This window comes from Cottoperca gobio, chromosome 7 (genome assembly GCF_900634415.1).
Source record: "Cottoperca gobio chromosome 7, fCotGob3.1, whole genome shotgun sequence".
Classification (NCBI taxonomy): domain Eukaryota; kingdom Metazoa; phylum Chordata; class Actinopteri; order Perciformes; family Bovichtidae; genus Cottoperca; species Cottoperca gobio.
Window position 1 is genome coordinate 18,249,657 of NC_041361.1, and position 24,857 is coordinate 18,274,513.

Here is a 24,857-nt window from a genome sequence, read left to right on the forward strand (position 1 = left end):
CAATCTGTAGGCATTAGTGCAAGATGCATGACAATGAATGAAATGAAAGATGAATCATTAAAAAGGTGGGGTACCAATAGTGGTTTGATTCAGGTAATATCTTATTGTAATAACTGTTTTATACAGAAAATAATGTTAAAACTAATATTTTATTAGGAAAAGAAAGGATTTTATTTCTATTATTTGTTATTTCTAAAAAGAAGCCAACGCAATGTAATAACCATGATGTCAATTACAGCGAAAACTATTTTTTAATTTTTAATTTTCATCTGTCAATCTGTCAATTTAAAGACCTGCAGGAAAACATCAGCAAAGCAAAAGAATCCTTCACGCTGTGATGTGAAAAGTAATTTATCCAGAGAATGATGTGTAGAGATGGTATTCAATGTGTCCTTTCTTAGAAGGTCAATAGCGCAACCAATCTAACAGTGATGTAAGTATTCCACATCTGATGACATGCATGTGTGTTCCTGAGCCTTCAGAGCAGTAAGCGCTTTAATTTACCTACTTTGTTTAGTTTTAGTTTTCAGAAAAACAACCTCCTGCAAATGTAACTGCTTGAATTGAGTAAAAGGTAAATCGAGTTTATTCACAATTGGGTCCTGTTGGTCTTTCTTAAGTGAGCAACAATTAGAATTACAAAAACAGATATATTGTTGTTAAATATAAGCATTAAAAAAACTCCAAGAAGTTGCATAAAATAATCATAATACTGAAAAAGAAGCATGTTATTTTTCCCATTCCAATTATCTATTGTGCACATTGCAGCTGAGTGCAGCACGGACTCTACCAGCAGCATCTGGGAGTGTCTCAACTTACCTTGGCTTGGTACGACACTGGGGATTTACAGTACTGAAGTCATATTCAGAAGATAGACACTTTGACATTATCTTTTATTTATTCATCTTTTTTGGCCAATTTCTTTGCACAGAATGGACTGGGGCAACATTAATCCACAGGGATTTATTCTTATAAATAAAAGATCATCGTGAAATAAACAAGAAAAACCCTCCTTGCACAACTAGAGAGTTTCTCCAACATTTAATTTTAGAGATTATGGAAGGAATACCCAAGACCCCAGACTGTGGACAGCTCAGTCACCAAGAAGTGTAGCACAGTGGTTGTTTATCACTGTAACACTGGAAATAGGGACAGTTCCACATAATTTGCAACATGCAGGCTGCAATTTGAAACATTACATAATTTCTTCTCACTTATTTTGACACGTTTTACTAATCAAAACACCATACTTGCGATCCATGCATGAGCATGCGAGAGCCCTGTAGGACTAGCAAATATATAATATGTAATATTAAATTGCCAATCATTGGTGAAATGTGATTCACCATTTGCAATCTGTGTGTACGCAACGCTCTCAACGCTCTTTTTGTGAAATGTGCCCCAGATCACAAAGATATCCTTGAACCTTAAAAAATGTGATCTGAGAGATATCTAGCAGGTTAAATATCTGGACCTGTCTGCAAGTACAAATCCTGTAGTTTGAAAATTGTTTTGACCGGCAATCACAGCAGCGATGACATAAAGCCAATGAGAGCCCAAGATATGAGGAAAATATTAGGGGGAGGAGTCGTAACACCTGCAACAGAACATCAGCAAGCATGGCCATGGTTTTCCACTGCAACAACCTGGGTTGCTAGCTTCTTGCGTACATCCATTCAAGGAAAGAACTCCTGTCACGTTTGTGGTGTTGCGTCTTTACTTGTATCACTTCTCACGTTTGTTTTGTTGATTTAACAGAGGACATTTGGAGACCAGATAGACTTGTGGGTGATTCCTAATGAAATGTCTGTCCCCTCTTTTGCCGACAACTCGTTTAGCGTTAGTTTAGTTTTAGATGCCCCATTAAACGATAGACAGTTGTGTAATGTCATCATTACAGCAATCTGACGACTTTGAAAGTCGTATAGTGTGTAGGGGTTATTAGTACATCTGGCCCAGAGTTCTTAGAAAGGCATGATGGAGGCAGTGGATTGCAGCCAGGAGGAGGCGATGACACTTGAGTGTGGCCATTAGGAACAGATATAAATACTCCTGCATTAAGACAAGGTCGAACGGCACTTTGTAGCACATACTGAACCCTTACCTGTAACTACAACTTTGTCCTGGTGTTAAATCACATCCTCTCTTTCTGCTCCATTCAGATTTGGTTCAGAAAAGCAGACACTTCACTTCCGCCAGCGGTAGGGATGATCATTAGATCTTTGTAATTCACATATTTAGGGAAAGAGAAATTGTGAGTATTTCGATGAGGGAGAGAGACAGTCTTAATGTTGTAGTTATAGCCTGCACTGTGAAGGGTTTCCTTACTGGACACATTGACTAAGATAGTTAAATACTAAAAAACTATAAACTTAGCGAGCTCTCTATCACCTGCGACCTAGATTAAAACCATTATCAGTACGGTGTGGGGGCTGCACAATAAAGAAGGCCAGTTATCGACAACCAAATCCCTGCTCACTCCATTGTACATCTCATTGTTACCACTTATGGGTAAGGGACCAGAGACAATTAATCAGTTGGCTTTCCAACACACACTTATAACATGATTTTTTCAGAGGGTGATGTTGTCAGTTGTTGGGAACATCTATACATTGTTAAAAAAAAAATCAGAAGACACACTCGCCTCCCCTGACCCCTCTTATAATGAAGAGACGACAGCAGGTGTATTTGGGGAGACAGATTGAGATGGATAGAGACACAAAGAGGGACACATAGTGGAAGTCAGAGAGAGTGGGAAGGAAAAAAGTTGTAACAAAAGTGGGAGACAAAAGGTAGAGACAGAAAAGGGCAACAGCAGGACACCGTCCTGTTATTACTTTTGTACTTTTTCCACATTTTCTATGGAGTTTCCATGTAGCTTCAGTTGTACTTGTTGGAAGTTGTCTGTGTGAGAGTTAGAAAGGCATCGTCAGTAATCCGTGTTCAAGGTCTTTATGTTGGAAGCATTTTATTCTGACAAAAACTACTCAAGACCATTGAATTAATGCAAGGGGAAAAATACATGTACAGTATGTTCAGCTGCTTTTCAAGAGTACAGCGATGCTTTAAATGATGATGAGGCAGAAACGTCCTGTCTTCTACTGTTGAATAAAGTGGATATGGAAACAGGAGACAACAAGCCCTCTGGCTGTTGACACCCCAAAAAGCTCAGCAGTGCAAATTACTTCCTTGTCAATCTCTGAGGAGACTTGCTGCCTGCAGTCAGATAGCCTCTTCCTCCTCCATTATTACTGAGGACGACAAAATTATGGGCTGCATTATGTTTATTGTTGCTCCAGCTGGTGGGCACATACTCGAGCTACATGTTTGGTAATAAGAGCACTGCTAAATATTCTTATGTCATGTTTTAGTGGAGCAGGAAGTGAGGTTGCGACAATGTAATATTACCATTACACTAAGGTGCCCCCTATGATTACCTCCATACCATAAATACACTGTAGGTCACACTGCAATTTCAGTATCTCTGGGTGGTGGTGGCCTAAAGGGTAGAGAAGCGAGCTTGTGACCGGAAGTTGTTGGTTCCATCTCCCGGAGTGGCAGGATACATCTGGGTGGTGAAAGTGAAAAGCAGTGAGGTGCCCTTGACCCCGACTGATCCAGTGGAGCTGCTTAGTCACTAGTAATGTTTAACTATGAGTGTGATCAGAGCGTGGCTGAATGCTCCCTCTGAATAAATAAAAGGTGAGATAAAACTGTATTTTAGTTATTAAAGCTTGACAAAAAAACAAAAACAGCAGCAGGATAAGAGTTTATCAGCATTATTAGCATGTGCAAAAAACATAACCAGTTCACTTGTGCATATACATATACAGAAGATTAGTTAAATGAGCCCTTACATTTCAAAACTGCACTTACAATATGTTAAAAATAGGTTTACTACATGTTTTACTTTACAGCGCAGTTGGCTACTGTAGCAGCAATTTAATGTTCTATAAAATAGCCTGAGCAGTGGAACCAAGACTGAGGAGAGTAATAAACAATAACAATAAATCTGATAATATCCCAACACATAGGGGGTTAGCACATGTGCGACCATGGTGCATGCCTGACGGTAGCCTTTTCAAAGAGAGATTAGCGCAACAAGGGTTGAAATGTTACCTGTTCTAATCATGTCATTGATGGATCACCGCTTGGGGAAAAATATCTCACATGGCTTGCTAGGACACACAGTAGGATGGGCAATGAGGGATCAGAGGGCTAATAGTCACAGAAGTCATCCAGGCACATTGTGTGATGTCAGGTCGACTCGTGATGGATGATGGGGTCAAACTGCAACATGCCAAGGATGTTCAGAATCCCGGTGACACCATGTGGGCCGCTCACTTCAGGTCGAGACAAATGACTCTTAATATGCATTGGAGATTTCCCCTAATTCACTTGACATTTTCCAGACGTCTCGTTAATTCCACCCCATCTCCTATGAATTGCATTCACACGCAACAATCCTGCAGTACCAATTTACGCTCGGCACAAAAGCCCAGTGCAAATGCAGGGAGCAGGGAGCTTTTCATATGGTGAAGCTTAAAGTGAGGATATCTCAGTGTGCATAATGGTATGGAACTTAATTTTCAAAGGCATGTCATCATCACAATCATCAGTTCGAGTGCAATCACCACAATATGAAATATCTATCTGTGGTGGCTTCTTACTATGCTGCTTGATAATCTATGACATTGTCATACGCTTATAATATTCCCATAAGGAGTGAGGCCTATTGTTGCTGAGATCAGACTCTCTTCAACGATGAATATATTGCCTTGCTTATTATTATAATTGCATATAGTAAGAAGAAATAGTAAAGAAAAGGTATTAAGTTATAAGGTATAAAATAAGGGATGAGAATGCAACATTGATGAAATATTGGCAGATGGATGCATAATCACCAGGTTGTTTCCATGGGAACGTTATATATTTCTTACCTGTCCTATAGTAGTAGTCAATGTTTTATTGTTGCTTATGTTTATATCATTTGTACTTTTTAAAATGATTGTAGTCATGAGCGTAATGAAGACGTTCTCATAATGGAATCAGGGAATAAGGGAGGATATTGTGCCTCTAATGTGTTGAAGTTAAATCTTATTGTTAGTCGTAAATAAGGTTCATCATGTCAATTTCAATAGGAATCTTTACACTTTTAATTATTAAAAGGCATTTCCAGTGTAGTTTGCATACATAAACTATAAATGTTAATTGAATTTCCCCCTCAGAGAAATGTTTCCCAGAGGGGCCTCCTCAGCTGTTTTACTGATATGTTGCTGACACACCGGAGACTTTACACTTACTCCCCCACATACAACACTATCCTCTAAACACATCCTCCAGATATATCACATTTTGGCTCCATATCATTGAGATGATGCATCGAGCAAATATTCGTCATTGCTATTTACCGCGTAAACATCATTGGGAAGTGGATTTATGGCCGTAACGTTAGTTTTTATTGCATTATAAGGCAATAAAGTAACATGAGAGAAACATGTGTGCTTAACCCACATAGTATTATTCTCTATTCTGCTGTTGCTTTTGTATTCACTTCGATTGGATTTCTCTTCTCGGTGAAGCTATTTGTATTTCCACAAACAAACCTTTGAAAAGGATGAACCTGTTGAAACTTCTATTATACTTCTGCTGGTGGTTAATAAGCAGAAGGATGCGCAGCACCTGCCATGATTCAACATGAAGTGGGTGTGAATGTACATGGGACATAGAGTTCCTCAGTGAACCAGCTGGATGGCTCTGTCACTCAAAGAGTTAAAGGCGAATCAACATTGTAGTGGGTGGTCCTCTACCAACATGTCCCTTTGGGGGAACATCAATAGTGGCACACTTACAGTTGCCTCTGATTTCCCATTTGTAATTATGCTATACCCTCAGCGTTCACATACTTTCCATGATGCAAATGTGTGTCATATAAAGCAATATTGCATTATTGACAGGTATCAGCGTGAGCCTGGAGAGAGGTATCTGAGAAGTTAGAGAGAGAGAGAGAGTAGATAAATATTTAATTAGTTTTACAATAGACAAAAAAAGTTATCCAACAATGTTGCTGAATCTCCAAACATCTTTGTTACACATGGTGTCTCTCTGTGTGCAGCTCTACAGTCATTCATAGCACATACATGCCCTCGCATGGATAATACTGAGTCAGCAGTGGCAGCAGGAGATTGTAGGGCTCAAATCTTTTGTGTAAAGTAATTAAACTGTAATTGAATTTTGCTACACCCACTGTGCACCATCCTATTTTACAGTATTAGCTTTGACGTCAGGTGGCTGTTGAGTTAATCAAGGCTAATATTTATATTGCAAAATGTCAACAAAACCACGAAGGCCGAGTTCCAATTACAATAACAACAATAATGACAACAACTTTGTCCTTAATTATGGTTAACATGATTTTCCCCATTTGTTCCAGAGAGCTTATGGCGTAAGCCGTCAGTAGATGTGCTTCACTGATTAGCTTTGTTTTTATTGTGGTTATGTTTTTAACAATATCTGAACCCATCAGGTATCGGTCTGAGGACGATGAGCCTCGGGGGCAACGGCCAATATTTCTGGGGTTCCGGTGTAGCTGGCGGATATCCGGGCCAAGACTTCCTTTTCCGTGCGCTGGCAATTGTTTGCAGTCCGATTGAGACGCAAGTTGTTTTTAATTGCAATTTAACCTGGATGCTGTTCAGGAGATATATCGAGGTCGACTGTATTCACCATGGTATTAGTTTCTGTAAGGACGTTTTCATGGACTCTGGGTGTTCTAGTAACATCTTTAAAACATTCATTTCAAATTGATTTAAAGCAACAACAAAAAAAGAAACAACAACAAAAATGGGTTGACTATTTTAGAATTGACATATTTCTTAAAACTGCCTTTAGCAAGGACAGCCGCGTAGTGTGGTGGGAGAGGGTGAAGGAGATCCTCTGTCCCCATCTGTTATCTTTCCAGTGTGGAGTGTGGAGACCTTCCTTCTGTTAGGCATGTTTGAATATGTTCATAGAGAATAACTAACTCTGTGTTGAATGTAAGGGCAAGAGCCTTTAATTATTTGGCAGTACTGTATACTACGTACATGGAATTTATTATCTGTTACTAAAGAAAAACAAGTAGGTATTCCAGCACTCGTGGCAGGAAACAAGCCAGTTGAGGAACTGAACATGAACATGTTGATTTAAACATTGCAGATGAGCTGCCATTATAAATTAAAAACATTTCTCACTGTATTTATAAAATAAAATAAAAAGCTTTATGTAGCTAAACATTTTTCTAAAAATATCAAATGTGCAGGTAAGATCTCTCTTTAGCCTTGGTCTCCTCCCCCCAGTCATCTCTAATGTGTGGTCACACTGCTATGTCACAGCCACAAACACCTTTTTATAAGGTAGATCTAATGGATCTGTAATATCACGTTGATGATCAATCTATTAACCACCAACTGCCAGTGGACACATAAAAGCAGCGCTGCTATTGTCCCTGGACAAAGTATCATTTGGTTTAATGGTGTTTGTTCCCATTGATTTTCACTGTAATCATAATAATATTGACCTCAAACAGCACTGATACCAACATCTGGCATCAGCCAGTGTGAAGGACACCATTGAATTGTCACTTTTGTATTAATAGTAAAAAGAACGTCTTTCAACAAATAAGGTACATTAATGTCACCATTTTCAAAGAAATCAACGAAGATGGTGACATTTTGTTGTTGGTTGCATATGGCTGTGGCTAACAGATGGTATTCACCTCACAAATGCTGCAGGTGCTCCATCTTTGTTGGTACCTGTTCACTGGCCATACCCCTGGGGGGTTGCAGGTGGGTTCACAGTTGGCATCTGACTATGTCAACATTTGCCTTTGCCCACAGCATTCAGGATGGCGTCTACATCCATCCACTGCTACAGGGTTCTGGTTTCAGTCAATTGACTCCATCCACAAAGCAAAGTTGACAAAAAGAAGACCATGTGACAGAAAAGGCCATAGTAATAGTAATATTATTATTATTATTATTATTATTTATTATTATTATTATTATACAGTGACTATGGAGAAGTATCCCATACAAGCCAAACTATCCTTTTTAATTTCCCAGAGATAATCCAGGAACACTTTGTCTCTCCTTTTAAGAAGCAGTATCCATGATTGACAGGTGATCTTGGCAACCCTAGTAGGCTAGGTGTTTACGCATGCATGGGATGAATCCATGCGTCTGTGTGGGTTTTTGTGTGGATGCATGTTTGTGTGAGCGTCACAAAGAGAGCTGTGTGAGTCACTAAGGCAAAACATTCGCTCTTGAGCGCCAGCTGACCTGGTGATCTCAGATCCTGGGGCTGTTCCAGGGAGCTCTCCTCACTGAGGCTGGCTTCAGAGGGAACTCTCCCTGTGATCTGATCAATACTACAGATGCTTCACTGGGTTTTGGGATTCTATCAATAATGCTACTATTCTCACGTATGTTTCAATCCCCTCATGGCCGAGAGTCGTCTGATTAGCATACGTATCCCTGCTAACAGGGATATGTCAATGTAGAAGATCTATCTTGTCATCAATGTTAATGACCACAGTCCGACCTATTCTGTAACTTTTTAGAAATCAAGAATCAAACATTCACTCCCACTTGGCCGGCTGTGTAAAGGTGAGAAAGGAGGGAACGTATGAACTTGTCTCTCTAGCTCTCTCGCTTCATTCTTGACAGAACTATTCCACTTTTTTGTGTGTACAACAGAGTGCAACACTATGAATGTCTCCCATGTCTCTCTCTCTCTATGGCGGCCGGCTTGTCATCCCGCCTTCGAGTGTGGATCCAACTTAGGGGGCGGATACATAAAATATTTTACTCTTTTGTTAACATTGCTTCACAAGTGCTGGTTATCATTGTTTTAAGTTGTATTGTGTGGTTGATGAAGGTTTTGGATTACATAGTCATACAATATATAAGCATGGCTCTTATATCAGCATGATAAAGAGCCGAAAATAATCAAAAATCAAAAATAATAAAATAGAACATAGTAAAGAAGTGTACTGTTAGCCTCGCATCTAACTCGGCCAAGTTGCCCCTTCAACTGTGGGATTCATCCTGATGCATGTTTAACCTGAAGAAACATCACCAGTGAAGTGAAGGTGGGACAAAGTCATCGTTAAGTCTCAAGTCTTGGCATTAAAGTCCCAAAACTTGATTGAAGTCTTCAATTATGCAAATGTCATTGTGTACTCTTCACAAAATGTAATGCTACTTTACATTTATAACAATAAATTAATATTAATAATAATAAATATTGATAAATTATTGATGATAATAAAATTGGCTGAATAATTCATGTTCCCTCCGGTAACTCTGCACAGCTTGACTTATGATCCAAACAGCCAGGAAGACTCGATTCCACCTTCGTCCTTTATCAGTTTTTGGATATAAAAGGACATGCCCAGACTGACGCAGCATCGGTGGAGTATTTCTTGTGTGGGTAAAAACATATTTTTTCCCCTCTCGTCTCTAACAGCTCTGTCTCTATCCTGCTTCTCTCCATGACTAACAGGCTACAAGAATGACAAGCAGGAGCTCATTATCACCATTATTCGTCTAGGTTTGGGACGTTATCAGTTCATTTCAAGCCCGAAGGCTAAACGTGGAGTTTTGAGTCATTGGTGTTTAAGTCAAGGTAGTTTTTGAAAGAAATATATAAATTAATTTTGCAAGTCAGATAGGAGTCCAGTCTGTATTACCTTTGAAACTCAAAACTGACGTCTACATCTATAGTCTAACCACAAATCTACTACAGCACTTCAACAAAACAGGATTAAAAAAACAAAGTTTCCGTAGGAAAGAAGTCGGCGTGGACGGGTGAGTCCAAAATACAGGCCTTTCAACCAGGAGATCACTATTCATATCACGTGTGAAACCAGAAGGCCACTTTACTTAATTTTTGCATAATTTCCGTACTACCACTACCATACTTATTCTAACCCATACCACCATACCATCTTTTCCTAAACTTAACCAAGTAGTTCTGTTGCCTAAACATGTTCTGCACTGCAGTGGTCACGCAGGCGCAGTCGTCGCCTAGATTGCAGAAGTCAAACACATTTGAAGTGTTGGCGAACAGCAATGCATAAATACCTCCTTCGACCTGAGCTCACATGTTGATTAGCAGGTTTAATGTTCACAATGTTCAACATCTTAGTTTAGCACGCTAACATTTGATCATTCACACTAAGCAAAAAGTTTTGGCGCTCGTGGGATAGTCAGGATCTCTGACTGAAATGTTGTGGCAATCAATCTAGTAGATCTTGAGGTATTTTATGTGTGAAGGTGGGAACACTTTGATCAGCAGGATGCAGCACATGAGAGGTGTGTGAAAACTGTGACTACATATGTCCGTCAATTACCTTTTTCTCCCATGACTAAGGCGAGACGATGACAAGATGGCACCGACGTCATTCAACACTAGATGTGACTATATCAATATTGTTGACGGAAAAAACGAGACTAAGATGAAGTTTGAAAAATAAAAACTTAGATAAGAAATTCCTTTTTATCTAAGTTGACAAAGATGAAGAGACAAAATATTATACATTTTTGCTTTTTTGCTGCCAGATTGCTCAACTCTCTATCGCAGCTGTCCACTACAGCTGCTTGCAAACATGGCCACAGAGGCTCAGGGTTTTGAGCATCTGAAGCAGAGGTCAAAGGGCTTGCTTTGGATTCACCAAATCCTTTCTGATATCAAGTTGAATTATTAAGGAGGCTGCTGCAAGAAGTGAATACTGCCGCTCCTTATATTCCTTTACCATGGGAATAGTACACAGATGGTCTATCTCTTCAACTGAGCTGGCCACAGAGGCAGCTTATATGTGTCTATATGTGGGTGTGAGATAAACTAATGTACAGTATGTGTCATCCACCAAGCTATAATTGGCCTATTTATGCACCCTGCCCTTTACTGTAATGGAAAGGGCAGGGTGGCCCCCCGCTGCTGCATTGTCCCACTTACAAATTCCTGCTGGACTCCTGTCAGCAATCCAACTAAATAATCGGCTATCAAATCTCTGATGGTAAGAACGTACATCTGCGCCGTGGCAGCACACCGATAAGAGAAATCCAGTCATCTGTCAAGTCACTGTTAGTCATCATCGGATCAAGAGAGCCGTGTCTTTGATTACAAAAAATCAATGTGTACACTGCGGGGGCTTTTCTCTGTGGGCACATACTTTATTGAAAAGAAGCGTATCTGACAAAGACATCTACAGCAGCAAAATATATATCCGCCTGGACCTCTTATGTTGCACTCTATCATGTACCACAGCCAATAGACAGCTTCTTCCGGAGCCAATCTAAAGTAAACATGACTCTTGAGTCAAGGTTTTAAATAAAAGTGAAAAATAAAAAGATGTATGACGGCTGTAAACATACCTCAAGCAAGTGCAACTGTCTCAATAGATGGCCAGCCCTGGCACTGACGTATAAAAGCTGTAAAGCAGACGGGCACTGAAGCACCGAGAGGTTGCAGAGAAAGAGAAATCTCTGTGTGTGCGTAAGACATTATGTGGGAAGAAGAATTGACAGCAGCTGAGGGTCAGGGGGGTTTAAAAGAGAAAGCAGGTGGGGGGGGGGGGGGGGGGGGGTAAAATAAAGGGAGAGGGGAGATTATATGCTCCTGGGAAACAGGGCAGAGAGGAGATTGAAGAGTATCCAGAGGTCCTTTGACTTACGTGCACTTCTACCTGACTGGACTTTGATAGGCATCGACATGCAGGCTCACAAAAACAGGTCTGCAAAAACACATACTCACAAACACACACAGCACTGCTCATGTATTCTCTCTCTCTCTCTCTCTCTCTCTCTCTCTCTCTCTCTCTCTCTCTCTCTCTCTCTCTCTCTCTCTGTATGTGTGTATGTATAAGTGTGAATGTATATGTTTATGTGTGTATGTCTGTATATGTTTGTATGTATACATACTGTCCCTTACACACAGAAAAGTTTACCGTGTTTCATGGGAAAAAGTGAAGGAGAGACAGAGAACTGGAACAACAAATAAGTGGGAGGGAAAGAGAGAATGCAAAGAGAGAAATGAGGTGTGTGTGCGAGTGAGTTGAGAGAGAGAGAGAGAGAGAGAGAGAGAGAGAGAGAGAGAGAGAGAGAGAGAGAGTAAAAGGGAGATGAGGTGAGGAGGCGGAGAGAGGAGAAGTGAGGGAGGGAGTAATGTAGACAGAGAGGGAGAAGCCACACTTCTATGAAGGATTCCAGTGGAGTGAGGAGGGACTTTCAAGTGTTGGATCAGGGAAACTGCAGGTCTGTGGTACTTCATACTAGACACTGTGAAGAGATGGATGGACGGAACCAGGAGGAAACATCAGGCCCAGGGCTGCGACAGACCGACATGACCTCTCCATCTGGCTGTTTAACTAAATCTGAACCTCCCGAAGACTGTTACAGGACGGATGACCGACCATCGGGAATGAAACCCAGCAGAAGTTGGACGGAGATCACTATGGATATATACAAATGTTTGATCATACTTTTCTTCACTCTTCCTCCACAAGGTAAATCATTTCCCCCTCTGTCAGTCGCTTTACTTCTCATTATCTCTCTCGTCATAAGGGACTGTGTGAAAATTATTAGGGGGGGGGTATGTTTTTTAAATATTTGCTCAAGGGAGGCTGGTCTATTTTGAGAAAACTGGGGAAGGTGATTCAACTTTCACTCATCACCAATTCTATTTTATTTTCATTCATTTTAGGTGAAAATATTTTGGAGCTCAAGTCACAAAGTTAATACCTGGGCCCGGATCTGCAATACGTTTATTTTGTTTATTTTGTTTATGTTTGGCAGCCTGGGCTCAAAAAGATTATGTTCCCATACATCAAAACTGCATTGTTAATTAGGTTTCGAGGGAAATGTATATTCTCTGGGATTACATTAGTTTTTTAATTATGACAAATACATTTGTAATTGGTCGACGTAGGATGCTCAGGAAGGAAGAAAGAAAGGGTGGGAATACAAAACCCAGGACTTTCCCCGAGGAGAACGCTGCTCATGACCCATGTCAAACTAAAAGTCAAGGTTGAATAGCATAAATGAAATAACGTAAAGAATGTACTTATTTTAAACCAAACCATGATCTTTTTACTAACCTTAAACCAAGTAGTTTTGTTGCGGTTTTGTTTTGTTTCAATTTACAACGTTAACTATGTGTTTAAAACTGCATCAGTAATCCGGGAGAAAATTAGTTTCCCTCAAATTCTAATTCTGAATAGTTGGGAACGACATTGTGTAGGAGGGAGGGTTGTATGTTGAGCTAGTGAAGGGAGGGTTTTGCAGTTTTTTTCCTAAGTGAGGGGAAGGATTCAAACACATGTATATAAAAAGGCCACATAGGGTTTTTCTCTTTGATAAAATAAAATGTAAGATTCAACCCCCCTCCTCACCCCAACAATTTTTGTACAGTCCCTAACAAAGTTCCAGTCCCAGTATTGCATTACAAAGGCAAGTATTTTTTTTTTCCCAAAGGCAAATCTGACAAGATGACGAACACAATCACTGCCAAAAACCCACAACCTTCAAAACACAAAAAGTTTGTTGTTTTCAGTCGTATTGATTGGACGAGGAGGTAGAAACTGCCTCTGTTGCTTAGTGACCTGGTTACAAGCTTTCTCCGCCTAGTTCAAGAGCAGGACTCCCTTATATAGACAGTGATATATTATTGGAAAATTAAATTACATTGATCCAATGAGGACAGAACTAGGGCCAGTAGCTCGGACACATCTACATAACCAAGAAGGACACATAACTAGAAATGCCATTTTATTAATTCTTCTGAATGATTTATAAAAAATATATTCTTTTACATTTCAATTGTCTGCATGAATAAATGTAAGAACAGATGCCAACAATCAGAAGCATACAGAGCATGATTTAAAGGACAGGAACTAAAAGAGTAAAGAGTAATTATATGACAGACTGGGATGAAAAAGCTCTGGTTTCTCAATTCTAAGTGTACAGCAAAGTTGGTACCAGCACTGTTCATAGTGTCCCATAAAGCACATTGTCCAGAAGTAAACTCATCCAACACTTATTCACTTTCTCCTGCACACATTACTGCTCTGACCCGCACGTTGTCAAAGTCACGACACCCAGCCAGCTCCCCCATCTAAACCCATTAGTTGCGAGGCTGCTTTAGAATCTACTGGAGCGTCCCTCTTTATTTAATATCAGCTGCATTCAACAGATATCGCTCTGAGCTGATGTGATGAAACAAAGGTACCCGTGTTGGTTTCAAGGTTGACACGTCAAACACATTCAGGTAGAAAAGGAAGTAAAGACGTGGGGGAAAGAAAGAAACTTTATCCATTTAATAAGATATTGATCCCAAGCCTTTAAAAATAGAGGATGCCAGTTTTCAGGCAACTGAAGGACAGTCCATCGGCTTTGATTGAGTGGGTAGAGGAACCCGAAAGGAAGGCCGGCAGCATGACAACACCACCGGTGTCCCTGTTTTAATAATACAAACAGAACAGCATAGCATCTTTGTCAAAGGCAGGTAGGTAGGTAGGTAGAAGGGAAGATAGATAGATAGCCTTCCTTTGCATTCACATGACTATAGCAATACACTATATATATATACAAGAAGGACATTGAAATATATCGTAACGCCAGGGATAATGAACTATCAGTGAGGCTGGTGAAATGAAATCCCAGCCTGTGATGAATTACTTTGCCATTGAATTACCTTCACAATAGCACAATGTCCAGAATAGAAAAATGCGTTATTGAATATGAAAAAGGATCAGAATACAAAGGACATCGTGCTGTACGAGTCTCGGGACGATCCTCATCTCTTTAATTGTTACCAGACCTTGTTAGGTCGTCCTCAGTGTGGGGGGGTCGAGCTGCTCCATGGCAGAGACACACCGAGGCAGAGAGGGAGAGGGGGGCGAGGGAGGGGTGAGTCGTCTCGACAGATCGCTCCATCAGCACGTCTGTTCAGAGACACAACGGATGTCCTCCGACTCAGATTCGTGCCTCCGCTTTTTCCTTCTCGCCCCCCCCCCCCCCCCCCCCTCATCTCATAAGATACGTTTTCGTGTAACCATACGCCACCTGTATAATAGAGGTCACCCTTCTTTCAGATTACACTCTGTACAGTGAATTCTTCACGGTGGCAAGGATAAGCTGAATCCATTATAGATGAATGTATTGTACATGCTAGAAAATATATTTAATGTTAATATTATGCATTTGAAATCATGATTTCTATTTCAAGTCTAAAGGTGCAAAAAGAGAAACAATTGCAACTGGTTCTAAATCTATAGACCATTGTCATGAGTAAACATAAAGGAGTAGCAATGTTAACTGATGCATGTTCATTGATATGCAGTCTTAAGCAACGGGATTGTTTTAAAGTACCAAAAAGACATTAAATGACACATAAGGGCTAAAAAGGCTGTGTCAGTCATGTTGTGTCTAATCTCTTCTTCTCTCTCCTCAGTTTGTTCCCAAGTTGGACCCCGTGGCCACGCTGAAGAGCGGCTGCTCCATGATTTGTTCGCACATTACAATAAGCTCTCCCGGCCTGTGGAAAACACTTCAGACACAGTGCTAGTCCACTTTGGACTGTCCATCGCCCAGCTTATTGATGTGGTGAGTAAAACATCACAGCATTGTTAAGTTTCACCGATAGCCAACGCCGGATTGAAGTCCAACTGAAATTAAATAGCTTTTTAATTTTTTACTGCGACAGCATGCATATCTGCTCTGTGAATGACTTGTCATGTGGTCTCTGAGGAAACAATCAGGAACCAATAAAAAATGTTTAATGTTCATGCCTCCGCGCCAGCGACAGACGTGTCCAAAGGCATTATGTTTTCAGGTTGACCGTCCGTCTGTCCCATTCTCGTGAACCGATATCTCAGGAACACCTTGAGGGAATTATTTTTCTTTTTTGGACTCAAGGATGAACTGACAAGAATGTAATGGTCAAAGGTCAAGGTCCCACGTTTCTGGCCAAAACTCAAGTATTCATATGCTATTTATGACAATTTCACACAAATGTTTAATAGGATAAAGTTATGGAGCGATGGCATTTTGGACAGACATGGATGTAAACTGTCACTTGACTGGTTGGTGGAGGCAAACAGCCACAAGATTTGTTTCAAAAATGCACCCCGTGTTTTGCATTGATCTGTCAATATTAGTTCTCAATCTACGTTCATCTACGTGTTTTCATTCATTTTAAACCATGTTTGTAGAAAGCAGTTACATCACAGATCTATCTTATCTAACTTACAAGCATGAACACACGTCTTGTACAGCACCTTAGGTTGTTGAACGAGCAATAGCAATAGCATTGTTCAAACATACATTCATCAGGGAAAAGTGCACAGTTCATGCCAGTCTGAAGGCTGATCCACTGCAGCACATTTTAAACTGCACGTAAACTTACCTGCAAATATCACTTCAGATACTGTGTGGCCCTGGAAGAAGTGGAATTATTATTATGAATGTTTTGTTCTGATGCTGTTGGTGCAATGCAGTTGTGTAAATGATACATTTCAATTGCACTACCTCTGTCTTATTTATTATTATTATTATATTCATTACGATCATAATAGCAAACCAGCTACACCAGGAAACGAAGATAAATCTAAATACAGATCGCTTATCAGCGGATATGAAGCCACAACAGAAGAGAATGAATTACTTTCCCAAATTAAATTCAGTTGTCAAATATGCTAACACTGGCAGTAAATATTCAAATCCAGACACAGTTGGTCTCAACAAAATAACATCTTTATTCTCTCTTGTCTTATCTTCGCATTACAGACACAAATTATGTTGCAGGGTTTCTGGTAACTAAGGTAAAGCCCTTTTTATAACGCCTCAAACTGCCATTTGGAGCCATGCAAAGTTGCCTAGTGCAGCTTCAAGGTTGAATATGTGCAGCCTGCATCACTTCAGCGATGATTCTCCAGGTTTTTGACACACAATTAGGTGACAGTGCTTGCTCCACATGCCTGAAGTTGTCTTCTCCTTCAGTGTGTTTTCACTGGCTGCTGTGTCTTAGATGTTGCTGGGAAAGAGCTGGAGATAGCAGTTTGCCAGCAACAGACACAGTGCAGTGAGTGCAGTGTTTTTTTCCTTGGTGCATTACACAACTACACTGTCTTTAGAAATAGAGGGTATGTATTCTAATTTGTTCTATAGAACTATCAACATATACAAAGAAATTCTAGCTATGTGATGATGAAGTCCAGACTGACAGAAGTCCTTTGAAAGAAAAGGAACGCCTCAATCATTTTCTCTTCCGTTTAAGGATGAGAAGAACCAGATGATGACGACAAACGTCTGGGTCAAGCAAGTATGTGATAATGAGAGATAAAACACATGGTAAAGACACAGTCTAACAGAAAGCTGCAGTATATTACCGGATCAATGTTTTCCTACAGGAATGGGACGATTACAAACTCCGCTGGAAGCCGGAGGAATACGATAATGTCACCTCCATCCGTATTCCCTCAGAGATCATCTGGAGGCCGGACATTGTTCTCTACAACAAGTGAGGCTCTGTGTCACTAGCTTGTTTTCATGTGAAGAAATTGTGAGAGATTCTGGGATCTGTAATAGCGGTAATCACGTGGCAACAAATCTTCACATTCTGATGATTTAATTCTAACAGATGGTATGACTGGAGGGGAAATATGAAGATTCTGTTGTTGTGCCAAACTGTGTCCTGTGCCAATGTTGTTAAGTAATTTAGCTAAAATAAATGTGGACAAGGTCAGCCTTAATGGATGTGGTTACAAACAAAGCTGAGAACATTGCACAAAACATTACATTAGGCTGGGAATCAGAAGATGAAATGTAATTTGGATGCGTTTCAAAGGGCTTCAGATAAAAAGCATCTAGTGTGCGTGCTCCAGGTCGGCCTGCATTTATTTCACTCTAAATAAGGGAAATCAGCGAATACAAAAAACGGTTTCAGATAGTGGCATGACAGAATTAACTAAATAAAACTGTTGAATTCATTGAGTTCAATTACAACAACATGATTTTGCTTTCTCGTGATGAAATATCTGCGGCTCAGTAACGTTTTTTGTAAAGAACATTTCATGGGGTAAAAAAGTCCTTTACATAAGACTCTGACTGAAACAACAAAATTACATGAAATTAATAAAATTGCGTTTAAAGAGAAACAAAGATCGGAGAGGTTTTTTGATCCTAAAATATGTTGTGCTTTATATGTTCAGCTTTCTTAGGCATGAGCAGCAAAGGTCAGGATGAGTTCTAGATGTCAGGTTTCTGAACCTACTGGAGATATATACTCGACATTTCGACATGTATTCTCTAATAAGTGCTATATTGTATTGGTAAAAGGCTGATGTTGTTGTTGTCTTGATTTTGTTGTTAAATGTAGGTCTTGAATCTAATGCTACACTGTAATACTGGATCAGACATAATTGCAACATGCGTTGGCCCTTCGGTGGTCTTTACTAAGTCAAAACGCAAGCTTACATTCGGCAACCAGGAAGGACATCAGAGGCCAGGCAGATGTTCAGAACAGATCCAGGCAGAACATATACGACACACAGAGTGACTGATGGCTATTCTCAATATGAGTTGAAGATTTTAACAACAAGGTGGATAGATGACTAGGTCAGAAGATGAGTTGAGGCAAGAACTATTGGGTGAGGTACACGTGTGTAATGAGAGGATGTTAACAAAGATTGATCCGATTATAGAGGCAGGAGATGAGAGAGAGGAGGATGGGGCAGCTGTCGCCATGACGGTTTTCAGAGATTAGATCACTGACGTCCAGTACTTCTTCTTTGGCACCAAAAATTATTTATTGTGCCAATTTCACTTTTGTTATATTATTATTTCCACAGTACTGCACATCCAATCTTTTAGATGTGTACATTTGAATGTCATCAATTTACATATACTGCATTATCAAATATTGTGTTTTTGCTAAAATTGAGCCAACAGAAGCACATAGAGGATCAATAAAATAAGAGAAAATATTCAAAAAAATGTAATCATAGTAACTAATTATCCAATGATGTTCTCCCATTGAAATAGGTATTTTTGGAAGAACGTCATTGACGTAAAAGTTTGCCGTTTGTATGCTTTGCACTTTATTAAAAAAATCATAATTTATTCTTCAGTCAATCATTCAAATAAAATATCTTCTAGTTACTTAAAGTTATTGCCTGTAATACAAACTATTTATGGCATTTCTCTTTAGGAAAAACTGCAGTGCTAAAATTGTGCTAAGTGCTAAGTTACGCGTTGACTTTAGTAAGTTGTTAAAAAAATGAATGACCAAATGACCAGACACCATCGACTGAGACGACCATGAGACATTTGGCTTTACGATTCAAGGTCCACTCGAGTTAAGATTTTTGTCATCTGAAAAGTAAAGATTGAAGAACTTGGCGAGAATTCTTGTAATGCAATACATCCTGTTCTTTATGTGCAGCGCTGATGGCGACTTTGCGGTTACTCACCTCACGAAGGCCCATCTGTTCCATGACGGTCGGATAAAGTGGATGCCCCCGGCCATTTACAAGTCTTCGTGCAGCATAGATGTCACCTTTTTCCCTTTTGACCAGCAAAGCTGCAAGATGAAGTTTGGCTCGTGGACCTATGACCGCGCCAAGATCGATCTGATCAGCATGGCCAGCGATGTGGATCAGATGGACTACTGGGAGAGCGGCGAGTGGATCATTGTCAATGCCGTGGGCAAGTACAACACCAAAAAGTACGAGTGCTGCACGGAGATCTACGCAGACATCACTTACTACTTCATCATCCGGAGGCTTCCATTGTTCTACACCATTAACCTCATCATCCCCTGTCTTCTTATCTCCTGTTTGACTGTGCTGGTGTTTTATTTGCCATCGCAATGTGGAGAGAAGATCACCTTGTGTATCTCAGTCTTACTGTCCCTAACTGTATTCCTCCTGCTGATCACAGAGATTATACCGTCTACATCGCTGGTGATTCCATTGATTGGTGAATATCTGCTGTTCACCATGGTCTTCGTCACACTCTCCATCGTAATTACTGTCTTTGTGTTAAACGTACATCACCGATCGCCACAAACCCATGGCATGCCTCACTGGGTGCGGAGAGTGTTCTTGGATATGGTGCCCCGAGTCCTCTTCATGAAGCGTCCGCCAGGCACAGCCAAGCAGAACTGCAAGAAGCTTATAGAGATGATGCACCGTCCTACTACCATATCTGCAACGGGCAACTCACTGGCCTATTGGACAGGGTTAGAGACAGGGTTGAGACAGATGAGCCAGGTAAATAAAACACTTCCAAAGACTCCATCCGACAGTCCAAGCATCCATGTCTGCTCACCTTGCCCACCCTCTTCCCCTCTTGACAACCACATCGTGGACGATCACCCACTGAAGGCCAACATGTTCTGCCAGTCAGCATCCGGTCAGTATTCAGTTCTCTCTGAGAAACAACCCCTACGGGCACACAACTCCGCAGCCTCGTCTTCTTCCCAGTTGTCCTTACCACCAACTTTGCCACTGGGCCCACTGTGCAGCCTATCCAGGGAACAAATAAATACACTGTCCCCAAATGGCCGATCCCACAGTGCAGAGCAGATGTGTAACCAACAGAAGGAGCTTCCTCAGAGCGCTGGGCATCGGTGTCGCTCCCACAGCTTCCAGTACTGCTGTCTGCATGATGAAGGACCTGGGCTCATGGAAATCGCAGGGTGGGTGAAGAAACAAGGTCCTACAGATCACCCAGCAGAAACCCTCACAGTTGAGGCCACTAAAGACGCGTGTACCCAACAGAACACCGTGCTTCCAACTATTTCCCCAGCTATGCAACGGGCCATAGAGGGAGTTCAATACGTCGCTGATCATCTCAGAGCAGAGGATGCAGATTTTTCAGTGAGTTCAAATTATCCTCATTTAGTAAACAGTAAAGCCGTGGTAATGACATAGTAGTTTCTAAATGTAGTGCAAATATTATTTATATAGCACATTTTGTACACAGATAAATTCTATATGCTTTACATTAAAACATAAATGCATTTTCACTGATGAAAAGTGAAAATGCATTTTGATAAGGAAATTTCCAAGCAGCAAAGAGCTTTAGAGTATACAGTACTGATCCAGTGTTAATTGCTGAGTTGCTGACAAACAAATGAAGGCTGTATATGTGGAATGGAAGGAGAATTCAGAAAATGTGTACAATTATTCCAAAATCTAAAAAAATAATTGCATTCATTGACACCAGTCATTGTCAACACTACAATGCACTCACTTTGTCTTGCCAGAAAAAGCCTGTCTTTGGAACAATGGGACCTCTGTAATTTGACCTTGAATTTTTCATAAGAGAGACAGGCAAGAATTGACTGACATTTAGGAGATAGCTGCCTCATAATGAAAAAATCAGCCATTCGAGAGAAATCAATCAAGGGTGAAAACTGACAAAAAAAAGGTGGTGTGGTGTGAAAATTGAAATGTCCCCTCTCTGCTGTGTCTTTTCTCTGCCAGGTGAAAGAGGACTGGAAGTATGTGGCCATGGTCATTGACAGGATATTCCTCTGGATGTTTGTACTGGTGTGTATACTGGGATCTGTGGGACTCTTTCTTCCTCCTTGGCTGGCTGGAATGATCTAGAATCTCACTATTGAAGGAAAGAAAGTCCATGAACACTGACAGTCTTATCTTGTAAAAAAAGAAGAATGGTCCATCATTTATCCTTTTTCTTTTCATTTTTTCAAAGGAACTACAAGTCACAGTCGTTGGTCTTGCCCAGGGTTGTCAAAAGGTTACTCACGGAGAAACCAGATGAAATATCTCTCATTGATTCCAGTGGGCATATAAAATCTTTATGAGGGCAAAAGGCCAACAGTGAAAATATCTTTCACACCACTCCATTTTGACATTGAGCTGTATAGCTCATGCTGTCACCTCAAAGAAAATAAAAGCAAAGAATAGAGTTTGACCAATTACAAGTGCAGAAATAAAACACCACAAAAAACCTCAGACTCAGGAAAAAGATTTTATTTATTTCTGAGAAGAAAGATGTTAATAAAACTGTAAAAGGTTTGGTTTGAATATTATTCTACTGTAACATTCCTACTACAATGTCAATGTTATAGTATCCTGAAAATATTTAAGTTTTAGTTCAACCGGATTTGTCAAAATTCAGTGACGGATTTCTGGGAAGGAGTTGTGTGTGTGTGTTTTCAGGTGTGACGCTGTTTTGCAATGGTCACAGTTTAAGTAAGCCCACACGCAGCTCTGGGATTTTCTAATCCTAGCAGTTAAATTAAACACATCTATTCAATATTCCTTTTGTTACTACCGCAGCACTTTGATGTTAACAGGAAGGTATTTAAAGTCCCTCTCTCCAGTCATGCCTAGCCCCTCCTCCCCTCAACCCCAGCTACCTACTCACTATTTATATTGCTTGAGAAATGAGTAGAATAGGAGTGGAATGAATGGCCCACTTTGTTTTTCATGCATGATTTTCAAGCCCATAATCATTCATTTTTTTAAGTCATATTTAAAGTTAACGGTGAATATCAATAAATAACTGCCACATTATTTTTGGGGACATTTGTTTTATTATCTTTAATAAAGAAAACCAGCCTCTACAGTGCATTGTACACTGTGTACCATGCTATCAGATCTGACAGAGAATCCAATGGCTTTCATAATGCACAACAAAAAATTGATGCACACAATGAGGTTTTTAAGCCAGTGGCAGATAGTGGAACTAGTGAAAGGCTGATGATGAAGTCACTTCTCAATATTCTAAGTATATTTAAATATATATGTATCTACATATCTATATACAGTATCTATATCTATATCTCTAGAGTGATGCCAGAAAGCAAAGAAGTGTTTATGCAATGTAAAACACTAATCACCAATTTATCACAAATTTTCATTAATATCCAGAGAAAAGTATTATTATTGTTATTATTAGTTATATTATTATTATTATTAGTTATATTATTATTATTATTAGTTATATTATTATTATTAGTTATATTATTATTATTATTAGTTATATTATTATTATTATTATTATTATTATTATTATTATTATTATTATTATTATTATTATTATTAGTAGTAGTAGTAGTAGTAGTAGTAGTAGTAGTAGTAGTAGTAGTAGTATACATTAAGCCTATTTTAAGAGGGCTTTATTATTGAATAGCTCCAAAATGGTGTTAATAACTTTCCATTCTGTTAACTCAGATAGTGCCTGACTTTTGCTGCTTTGCTTAATGGATCTTTTCAATATCTGCAAACAGCTAAAAATTAACATGTCTAATTTAAACTCAGTAATGATTAGACCATTGGTTCTGTAAAAAACTGTTACAACTTTTAAGCAAAGGTTAATTGTGCTGCAAGATATTGAACCAACTTGGCAGAGGACACTGAGCTGCATATAGTGTCGAACACTGGAGGTGCAGGCGTGGAAGTAACAAATCTCATTTACTGTCATTACTGTAACAAAGTCCAGAGCTCCATGTCCACAGAGGTGACCCAGATGGGAGTGATTCTGCGGGACGTAGCTGTGCACTTTTTGGCGAGCGCCCTGACGTTCCTGAGTTTTCGGCAAGCTAGCTGAATAATACATGCATACAATATGAGATCAGTTTATGTGATGCATGTCAAGTATGAAGGCATACTAAATATATTATTCATGTTTTCCTATCATTTGTATATTTGGTGCCACACCGATGTACTCGGAAATTGATCGTCTGCCTTTTAAGTCTGTTTGGGCTGGGCATCTATTGATGCAAGATATTCCATTGATAGCAGAATACAGACCTCCCATCTGAGTAGATTTTTGTTGTTGTACATCATTTAGTCCATCTAAATGATGAATATAAATGAAATATATTTTAGCCCTATTTAGTTGTACATATTTTCCAGTATAACGTCATGATGGTCAATTTGAGAATTTATCCAAAGTCATGTAAAAGTAATTAAAAAATCTGCAGGTAACGCTTGTCGCGGTTGCAGTCATGTCACCAGTAGCAGAAGCACAAATCTCCTGTAGGTTTATTCTCCGTGTTGAGGCCAAGGTACGGTTCATAATCAACTTTTAAGATTACGGTTTTGTTAGCTCATTCAAAAAGTGACAAAATTACCTAATGCGAGACAACAAAAATGCACATCAGGCACTCAATACTCTGAGAAGCGGGATCGCAAAGCAAGGGGGTCCCGTCAGGTGATGCAGGAGGTGCGGAACAAACGGAACCCACCCACGACAGGCACATGCTGGGATTGGTAAAATGCAAAATGGTAAAATGCCCAAGGTGAATCCTCCAACAGTGACTTCTGCGTTCACTGAGGAACTTTTACTTTCAGTGAGGTGTGTCTGCTGTTCTTGACAATAATCCCCACCGTCGTGACTGCCTCATTCAGCTAACAGTATTTCTAATTTAAGGTGCGCAGTGAGACGATACAGAGCGGCCATTGAGAGAAAAACAAGTTTATCGAGGTCACAATTTAGTAATTTGTGCACACAAGATGTAGACCAATTATTTACCTCATTTAATTAAATCGTTCTCACATTTTGATTAATTTCATGCTTAAGACACTTGTCCTTGGTTATGCTGTAGATAGCTATGGATAGTACGTATTAATTAGGCTGTACATCAGCTGGTGGAGGAGCTAACAAGACATGTTGACAATATTTGCTTTGCAAGGAATTATTGTTAATAAAATGCAATTAATGCGTACATTGAGAGCTTGCGGATTATATTGTTCGTTTAGTGGAATGATTATATTATGCTTTGACATTGAACGAGCAGAGAAGTTGAACCTGGAGCAGACTGAGGAGGACTTTGCAGAG

At 39.8% G+C, this 24,857-nt stretch overlaps 1 protein-coding gene across 1 annotated transcript; it reads left to right on the plus strand.

Moving 5' to 3' along the window:
• The first annotated feature begins 12,270 nt into the window (after positions 1–12,270).
• On the plus strand, positions 12,271–22,588 carry LOC115010808 (neuronal acetylcholine receptor subunit alpha-2-like). Its single transcript, XM_029435598.1, has 6 exons — positions 12,271–12,547; positions 15,493–15,644; positions 17,317–17,361; positions 17,450–17,559; positions 19,483–20,920; positions 21,530–22,588. Exons 1-6 carry the CDS (start codon positions 12,331–12,333, stop codon positions 21,653–21,655), a joined length of 2,088 nt encoding a protein of 695 aa, XP_029291458.1. The 5' UTR covers positions 12,271–12,330; the 3' UTR covers positions 21,656–22,588.
• The last annotated feature ends 2,269 nt before the right edge of the window (positions 22,589–24,857 follow it).